The sequence below is a fragment of the Synchiropus splendidus genome, chromosome 10 (genome assembly GCF_027744825.2).
Source record: "Synchiropus splendidus isolate RoL2022-P1 chromosome 10, RoL_Sspl_1.0, whole genome shotgun sequence".
Classification (NCBI taxonomy): Eukaryota; Metazoa; Chordata; class Actinopteri; order Syngnathiformes; family Callionymidae; genus Synchiropus; species Synchiropus splendidus.
The window spans coordinates 10,467,630-10,477,023 of record NC_071343.1 but is presented as its reverse complement, the minus strand read 5'-3'; the positions used below and the strand labels follow the sequence as shown (position 1 = coordinate 10,477,023).

The 9,394-nt window shown below is 41.5% G+C and overlaps 1 protein-coding gene across 1 annotated transcript in view; it reads left to right on the top strand.

The window, feature by feature from the left end:
• The first annotated feature begins 413 nt into the window (after positions 1 to 413).
• tfpia (tissue factor pathway inhibitor a) overlaps positions 414 to 9,394 on the top strand; it is a 29,183-nt gene continuing 20,202 nt past the window's right edge. Inside the window, exon 1 of the mRNA XM_053877063.1 lies at positions 414 to 602. Coding sequence (XP_053733038.1) covers positions 515 to 602 — 88 coding nt within the window. The 5' untranslated portion in view covers positions 414 to 514. The remainder of the gene's footprint in view (positions 603 to 9,394) is intronic.

Below are 9,394 nucleotides of genomic sequence, written 5' to 3'. Positions count from 1 at the left end.
TTCATCGCGGCCATTGTAAATAGAAATGGCCTGGTGAACAAGTATGATGGGGATCAAAGTGTGGGTTTCCTCCTGTGGTATCGCCCTGAAACATAGAGTTCCACTGAAGAGACAGCTGTTGACTCTGATGCACTTGGTCATGAAACTACAATAACTTCAGTTCACTGGAACTTATTCAACAATATCTTTTGGCTGAGGTTCATCTGCTTCGAGTTGTAAATGTCGGTGTGGCATTTCAAGACTTAAAACAGAATATTGATCTTTTTTTATTCCACAGAAGTTTGTGAAACAATATATAAAGATAAAGGGAGTTTCAGAAGTTGAATTCCAGGGAAGCAACATTCGTGTCAGTTGCCTCCAGGAAATGACTGGGTATTTCTAAATTCGGTGTTGGAAGACTGGACCTGTTTCTTTATCGGACGGAAGTGCACGCGCACAGGCGCACAAGCGCACGCGCCCTGAAGCGAGTATGTAAAACTTGGAGCAGAAGTTTATTCCCTCAGTGAGTAACACCATGTCTCCGACCAACAAGTGGTGGATTGTGTGCGCAGCGTCTCTGTGCTGCCTGGCTGCGTGGGGCTCCTGCAGCGGCGACGAGCGAGGTAAGTCGACCATTTTTTCGTTTTCATCCAGAAGCATAACTTCTTGAAACTTCATCATGAGTTTATTTGACTTCTCCTGCGGGAGTTTGCCCTCGGACTTTCCTGTTTGTTAGGAAAGAACGGGCTCAATTTCTGGGAAATCACGGATTACTGAGTAACAACTGACGCGTAAAATCCGTGCGCATCGACCTGAAGCTTGACGCGCCGATCGTCGCTCGGGATCTGGGTTTGTTTTGTTTGTGTCGACGGCCTCGAAGCCGCCTTGAGCGAGGCAAAGTCCAGCCAGATACAGCAGGGCTCACACCGGCTGTCTTATTGTGAGGATCTGGCGACGAGAGGCTGGTGTCTGTTGGTTTGATCACAGCTCAAACGTCAGGTCATGATGTTGGAAAAAGACCAGGCAGGTTGGAAAGAGAAGTTTGAGGACGAACTACGATCAGGCTTCTAAAGGTGATGTGTGTGGATTTCCATTGCGTTATATACTGCATACAAAGGGAGCCATCACCTGTTACCTTTCATGACATAGGAACTGTCAAGTCAAATGTAGCAGAACTTGAACTTCAGGCTTCTTTGAAATAACGCTCTTCACATGAAGTTACTTGGCATTTATGGTTTTGCCAGGAGGTGTCACTCGTTTGTAAACTTGTTGTTCCTCATCATGCCAAATAATTCAGTTTTTACAGTGTGCTGTTTGAATATAAATCGTTCAATTGTTAATCTGCAAACACAATTAATTACTATGTTATTATCTTCATCTCTTATATACGTGGGCTGCTTCCAAAGGATTATTATTTTATTTTTCTGTCGGAATCTTTTATTAATTTGCATTATAATAATAAACAATAATAAAGCACAACGTGTTGAATTATTTTTTAGTAAAATGTATTTTTTTACACACAGTGTAAGCACCTTGTTAGTGGTAGAAAACTGTGAAAAAAAAAGGTACATCAAGTTGTTTGCCCTTTTAGTCAGCCCCCATCCACTCCCTTTATTAACACTTGAGGAGCCACAGTGGTGCCACTGAAAACAGTGAGGGAGATGCTTTCAACTGAAATATGAGACTTTGCTGTTCTAAACTAGAACTAGTTTATTTAAAAGATAAATTATGAAATACATTTTTAATAGTGTATGATAGTGTATTATATTTACACATAAAAATATTTGACAGACTGAATTGGAACTTGTGTTTGGGTGCAAATCACCTTGTGACTCTTCAGTCAGTCAAGCTGAACCTGGGAGGAATGGTCGTCGCTATTTTAGGGACTGACGTGATGGAACAATGGAATTCTTCTTGGATATCCTTCTGAAGCCTTCATCTGATGGCTCACTGTCAAGGTTCTCCTGAAACCCTCCTTTCGCGGACTGCGACGCGAATAGAATCGTTTCCAAACTCCATCCTGTTGTGATCAATTCAGACGTTTCTTTTTTTTAAGGAATCTTACTTCATTCGTGAGGCTTTGGAGACTCTCATTACTGCGCAGAGGTTCGGCTGACTGGGCGCTGACCCGGTGACAACAGCCCCGCCAGCCCAGTCCAGAGCAATCAACCAGTAAATCTGAGTCTATTAGGAGTCATCCAATTATATTTCACCTTCAGGGAGCGTGAAGGAGCAGCCTGCAAACCTGTGGCCAACCCCCCGAAACAGGCTGCTTTTTATTATTTGTGGAGTCACCCACTTGTTTTTAGTGCTTGGCTTTTTCATTTAAACACTCATGTTTTCTTCATGTATTTCACATTTTCTGAAAGCTTCCTCAGTATTTTCAGTTAGTCTGCAACATTCAAATATTTCCCTATATAATGCCCTTCATAAAACAGTGAGTAAGTCAGAATTTTGTAGGATATTTCCCAGTAATGTTTCCACCACTTCCAATATTTTTTCTCACATGGAAATATTTTATTTATTTAATATTCAGTTGTTAGTTAGAATTAATGTAAAATAATTACTGACTTAACTGTATGCAATGTAACAATAAAGAAGACATGTAATGTAATACAAATGTTATTCATCATGCATTATAGTCTGGATTACCTTCTGGATCAAGGAATCTATTGAAGTATTTATCTTATTGAGAGTTTTTGTTAAAAAAAAACACAAAAACATAGACACACATACATGATATAAATAGCATTATATAATATTATATTATATTATATTATATATCCTTTGTTTGTTCCACGTTGAGGAAATACAGTGATGGAAATGAGCTGCTTGGAGGAGGTCTTGTTAACGGTCTTTTTTCTCAAGCAAGAAGCAGAAATAAAGTCTCTTTTATCAAAAGTTTTGAATTCCAAAAGGCCACAGTGACAGTGAGGAAAACAAAGTTAGAGTTTGCCGTCAGATCTGAACGAATGGCCTCCTCTGTTGCAGTGACACATAATTGACGGTATGTTTGGAGACGCGAAGCGACGGCACCACAAGCCTTCTAATTAGGGACGATGTCACCGTGAGTCACGAGGTTGGAAAAAGTCTCTCCTCGCGACGCATGAAGATTCAATTTGCGGTTTGATGAGGGAGCATTTGTGAGCGAGTCTGAACTAAAATTTAAACATCAAAGATGATAATCCATCTTTGAACTGAATTAAAAAATGGTGAACAGGAACAAAACTGCCATTAACAGTTAAAGTCAATACAGCGGCCATGAAAGAGATTTGGCATGAATGCGAGCTGTAGCAAGGAGGCTTGAGCATAACGTTAGCATACAGCACAAAATTTAGGGTGTGTACCAGTTACCTCGGAGGTCGACCAGGCTAGCCTTAGCCATTGCTAGCATGGTCCAAATTGTAGTTAGCATATAAAGCATGAACATTAAAATTACACTTCAGGAACATTTGTATATATATACAGTGGTACTTCAGTTTTTGAACGTCCCGGACTTCAAACAAATCAAGTTTGAACAAAAATGTCAAGATTTTTTTGCTTCTGATTTTGAACAAAAATCCGGAACTCGAACGCGCCCGAAAAAAGCCGGAAAAAACATCAGGTGCACGGACCGATCAGCTGACCCACAACGCGCTTTGTTATTGTATATAACGCAGCCTCTGTATGCAGACGTGTCCCGTTAGCTACATTTACTGACTGTTTTTTCTTCCCATCTTGACCTCGGGGTCTCCAGTTTGTAATCTGCACAGATGTTTCTGTACCCTATACCGGCTACTTGGTTATGGCGTTCCATGTATACTATTCCTGCCAACATCTTCCAGCCTACTGTGAGGTGCTGGACTGTTTCAGGGCCCACTTTGCACAGCCTGCACCTGGGATCGTGCCTGGTGTGGTAGATCTGAGCCTCTATTGCTCTGGAGCTCAAGGCCTGTTCCTGTGTCGCCTTGATGAGTGCCTCTGTGCTGTCCTTCAGTCCAGCCCTCTCCAGCCATTGGTAGGATTTGTTTATGTCTGCCACTTCAGCTATCTGTCGATGGTACATCCCATGCAGGGTTTTTTCCTCCCATGATGGTTCCTCCATATATATATATATATATATATATATATATATATATATATATATATATATAGAGAGAGAGAGAGAGAGAGAGAGAGAGAGAGAGAGAGATGTATATGGTGGTTTGACACTGTCGAATGATCACTGGGAAACAACGCAAAGGAAATAAATGCCAATTTTATTTGTGTTCACCTCATGACCAGTGTTATGACACTGACAATTGAATTCAATGAAACCGCGCATAAATTCAAACACTTTGCTCCCAAAGCTCGGACTTTATTATGGACAGAAAATGTCCTTGTATCTCATAGACTGGTCACAAATCTGTCACAGCTGAGGCATATCAAGAAGCTGATTTGTCACCATGAATCATCAAGGTGCAGTTGGAACACACAAACAAACCCATTTTATTGACACTATTTCTCCGCACTGAGACACGGTGATGAGGCCCATTATTGTGCCAGTCATCCTCCACCCTCACTTTATGTCGAAGGCTGCACGGATCTGCACACAATTCCTGGGAGCTGAACACATGAGCTTTCATGGCCAGCGTACGCTACAGGTCTCACTTGTTTGAGAGTTGCCTTTTATTGTGGCCAGCCTGAGGCACACCTGTGCAATAGTCATGGTTGCTGCTGGGTATGTCTCACCTGTGAGGAGGATCATTTCGTGCTCATTTGTGGCCTTTGTGTGCGTGGAAAAAGTGCTTCCTCATGTGGCGCCTCTGCTCTGGCTACACCTTGCACACAGACGTCTCACTCTGACACTCCCACACTGTGCACATCAGCTGTTTCTGTTTCACTGCCACAGCAATAAGAACAAGTGTGTAGTTAATATGTAACACGTGTGTTCATGCGAAAGAACCCACACCTGGATGCCTCATCGCTGTGTGGGAGTTGTGACCTTGTTACGACGCTCCACATTACGTAATGTAACCGACTGAAAACACACGAGGGTATGACACACAAGCCATTTGTAAGGATCACCCTCAAACTGTCCTGGAAGCATGTACTGGAAGGGTGTGGGTGTTTTCCAGCCGCTCCACATTTTGCATCAAAAATATTCATCCAATAGTCTGTGATTTGGATTGTTGAGACAGAACTGAACATATCTTGAAATATGATGGGAGTCTAGTGAGGATAATATTAGCTTGGTTTAGTGTACAGGCAAGTTTAAAAAGTTATCAAAATATAATAATTTAAAAAATTAGAATTAAATGTCCAAAAAAATAAAATTAAAAATGTTGGTTTTAAAAATTGTGGGAAAAAATCAACTTCACAAAATAAAATATAATAATATTCTATAATGCTAAACCAAAAACAACTACCAAAATAGACTACTCTGCTCCAAAAACTGTTTTTGTCTTTATATTTTTAATATATTTCTAACACTATTTATCTTTGATTCAATTATAGGGCTGCATATTGGCGGGTATCTAGCGATTCGATACGTATCCCGATAAAGGAGCGGTGATGCGACACCTCGCCATATATTGCGATGCTGTTGGTTCATTGATATATTGTAAAATTTGTTTACTAGAGCCATCATTGCAAGGGGGAAAATCAGATAATGCAGTCCAATATTAAGTGCATGAAAAGAAGTTTGTTGTTATGAAGGCAGTCCAGTTGGACTTTCAGTTAAATTTCACAGTCCAACAGCTACTTTCATCGACAAAATAACTCAGTTGTGCAGAAAGAAAATGTTATTAGTATTAAACACGACACAAATGCAACAGCAAATCCCAGTATGTATGTATTAAATATTGACGTAGCCGAGTTCAAATATCAAGACAATATATCACACTCAAGTATCACAATATTTCAGCAAAAAAATCAATACAATATTGCGCATATAATATGTAATATATGAGCATATTGATATATTTTATACCAATATTAAATGACATAAAATAATTGAGGATAAAACATAGCTTCTCATCATGTCATGTGAATATATGGAATTTATTTGCACTTAATATTAATTCACCACCATTTTTTAAAAAACATTTTTCAGTAAAAAGTAAATATTTTAAAGTTGGTCACCCTGAAAAACATTTGTCTCATGAAGGAAAACCAAATAAGAAACTGAACAAACACACTGTTTTCAGCAGTGTCAAGAGTCTGACCAACTTCAATTGAATGATATAGTTAGTCAACTACATTGGCTTCTTGATGCCTTCACTTGTCCAGGAAACAATGTGAGTCCTCTTTCTTCTGCACTGAACCAGACAAGTTTGGTCACATGCAAAGACGATCAGATATTTAGTCCTCATCACTCTGACTCACACTTCGCCTCAGCTCAGCTGATAACCGACACTGCGTTTCCTGCGCCAGTCGCTCTTCTTATTGCTCTCCGGAAGTCATGACTTTCAAGATACTGACGTTTGGAAGTGAGGCTTCTTTGCAGCTGTCAGCAGGGTGGCAGCACGTCTAATAGAGGAACCGCTTTACAGGTTCCAAGGTCAGACCAATGGTGAACTGGTTGCCATGGATGCGAACAACAGTGGGGCTTGTTTTCTTCCTACAGGAAAAACTGGCTGCTCCATCACTTGTGTGATGGGAGGAATGATGTGCGAGTCTGGACTTGTGACAAGGACAAAGTAATCACATGAACTTAAGCTGGTTTTTAGTCTCATTCTTACTCGGTAAAAAGCCGGTTCTGTGTCGTGATGTTCGCTCCAGCTAGATGAGGGACAAGGTGACATTGGCAAAGCTATGTGACGTTCAAGTGCTCATGAAAGCTCACCTCCGTCGAGCAAGTTGTTGTGAAGTTTAGCATGCGATAGATGGGTTGAGCTGAAGGAAGGAATTCTGAAACATTTGTTATGAAGTTTATATATACCGTATATGCTAATATGCATTAAGAGTGTGGTTTTCCAGTGACTCGCTGCCTTTGAATCCAACCCTCAAACTACCGGACAGATGAATAAGTTTGTTGACCAACAAAACAGTTGACATATTCTTGTGTGTTATATCACTTCAGCAAACTTTTGCCACAGAATTCCAAAGTTGGACTCAAGGAGTCCCACACATCTGAGTCCCACACATCTCAACATACATAAAAGCAGCTATAAATAATATCAGAATTAGGTGATTCAGGACCATAGAAAGAGGATATTATTCAGGACTGCTGGTCGACTTCCTCTTGTCATATCTTCTTTGTAGCGACATAAGTCTCCAACAGAGTGGAGAGAACTGATAAGGGGCGATCATACTATGTGTCGCTCAGACTATTGGCTGGGTTTAACACCCTCGACAGCTACATTGATACACAGAAGCACTTGCAGTAAGATGCTTTCTCTGACACCTTTTTGCAGAAAGAAAGTTCTTTGGAATTCTTCCAAACATTCATCCATGCAAACCTGCATTTTAGGTTGGCAGGGGCTGAAGCCTTTCCCAGCTACTTCGGGTATAGGATGACCTGGAGAGGTCTTTTACAGGGCACAAGCAGACTGTGTTTTTGAGCTGTGGGAAAAAGTACGCTCAAGAAACCCCAGCACATCCAGACCTCTTTTGTTTTGTGGAACAATCTTTGTTAAACCCAAACATTATTGCATAGTTCACTATAATAAATTGTTCTTTTTTTTAACCCAAGATCTATCAATTTCTGCTTTAATTTTCTCATCAAGTGCAGGCTTTGTCAAATTAATCTCTCCAAAACAAGTTGCCGCATCGACGCACAAGTCAGCGGGTCAATGGTGACAAGTGCACTGACTGCAAATAAGCTGCTGCTTCTACGTTCCCCATCGATATGTTCCGTGTAATCACATCCACCTTTAGGAAAGTGCCGATTGATTATTGCCGCAGAAGCCGGTAGATTTCCAGGAAATACATCAATAATATGGTAAAATAACACCTGCTGCTCTGGTGCCTACGGGAAAACATCAAACCTGATACTTGAGTTGGAAAGAACGGTTGCACATGTGGGAGGCAGTGTCTCGCGGGAGTGACTGGATTTTGATTTGGGGGCGATGTTGAAAGTCAAGATGAAAAGAAGATGAGTGTCGCTGACTAATGTGGAGACGTGCTAGAAAAATGATATTCAATTGAGTGCAGGATTCACTTTATCCAGTAACATTTGCAAATATGACAAAAAATATAGTACAGTGGCACCTCGGTTTTCGAACGTCCTGGACTTCGAACAAGTTGGAGTTAGAACAAAAATTCGAGATTTTTTTGCTTCTGATTTCGAACGAAAATCCAGAACCCGAACGCCCCCGAAAAAAGCCGGGAAAACCATAACGTGCGCGGACCGATCAGCTGACCCATGATGCACTTTGTTATTGTGTATAACACAGCCTCTGTATGCAGACGTGTCCCGTTAGCTACATTTACTGACTGTTTTTTCTTCATATTGAGGTGTAAAACCTTTCCTGTCTCCGCACTGGACCGTGGTAGAGTGTCACAGGGGAGGTGCTCGCTCTCCACACACACTCCAGGGTTTGATGTCCTGTTGTGGGCTGGAGCTGGGACAGGGATGAGGCGAGTCTGGGACAGAGCTAAGTTACTTGGTTTATGACTTTGTCACAGCCAAACTGCAGAGAAGCGCACATTCAGAGCTGGACACGCACCGGGCACCTCTTCACTTCTGGAGAGACGTCACTCACTCAGCAACCCCTCCCACATGCAGCGGCCACACACATAGAGGAACAGCGCACCTGCAGCAGACACTCTACATTCACTCCTACAAAAGACTATTTTAAGGCTTGGAACACATGATTTCTTATTCCATTCATTGGAATGGGAAAAATCGATTCAGATTTCGAACAAATCGCTTCTCAAATGGCCTTCTGGAACGGATTGTGGTCGAGAACCGAGGTACCACTGTATGTTAAAATGATAAATACCACTTCTTTTAGGCAAGAATAAAAACCTATGCTATAAGTCCTTTGTGGTTTGATTCATTGGATACATGGATGCATATTATATAGTACTGAAGAAGCAAAAGTGCCAATCAAATGGTGCAAAAACTGTCTGAGGTACGGGACGGCATCACCAGCTACCGGTGCAAGTCTCCAGACTCCAACTTGACTGGTTAACGTCCCTCGACTGTGATCCAACTAAGGCCATTTCGGAAATGAATTCCCGAATGGATCAAGTTCTTTCAGTTGTAGCGCGACCAATCCATGAGCAAAGCAGCAAATCCTGGAGTAGAACAGGGTTGCCAACGGCCATGAAATTGGTGAGAGACTCACGCAGCTCACACATTCACGCCATGCTTCCCCTTTTTCATCCATGGTAGTGTAGAGACTCACACTGTGGCGAACAGCACAGTGTTATGTGGCAGCTGACTGTCCAAAGAGATGATGTGATGATCACATGACCATGTTGTCGAACATCACAATTTCCACCTGGC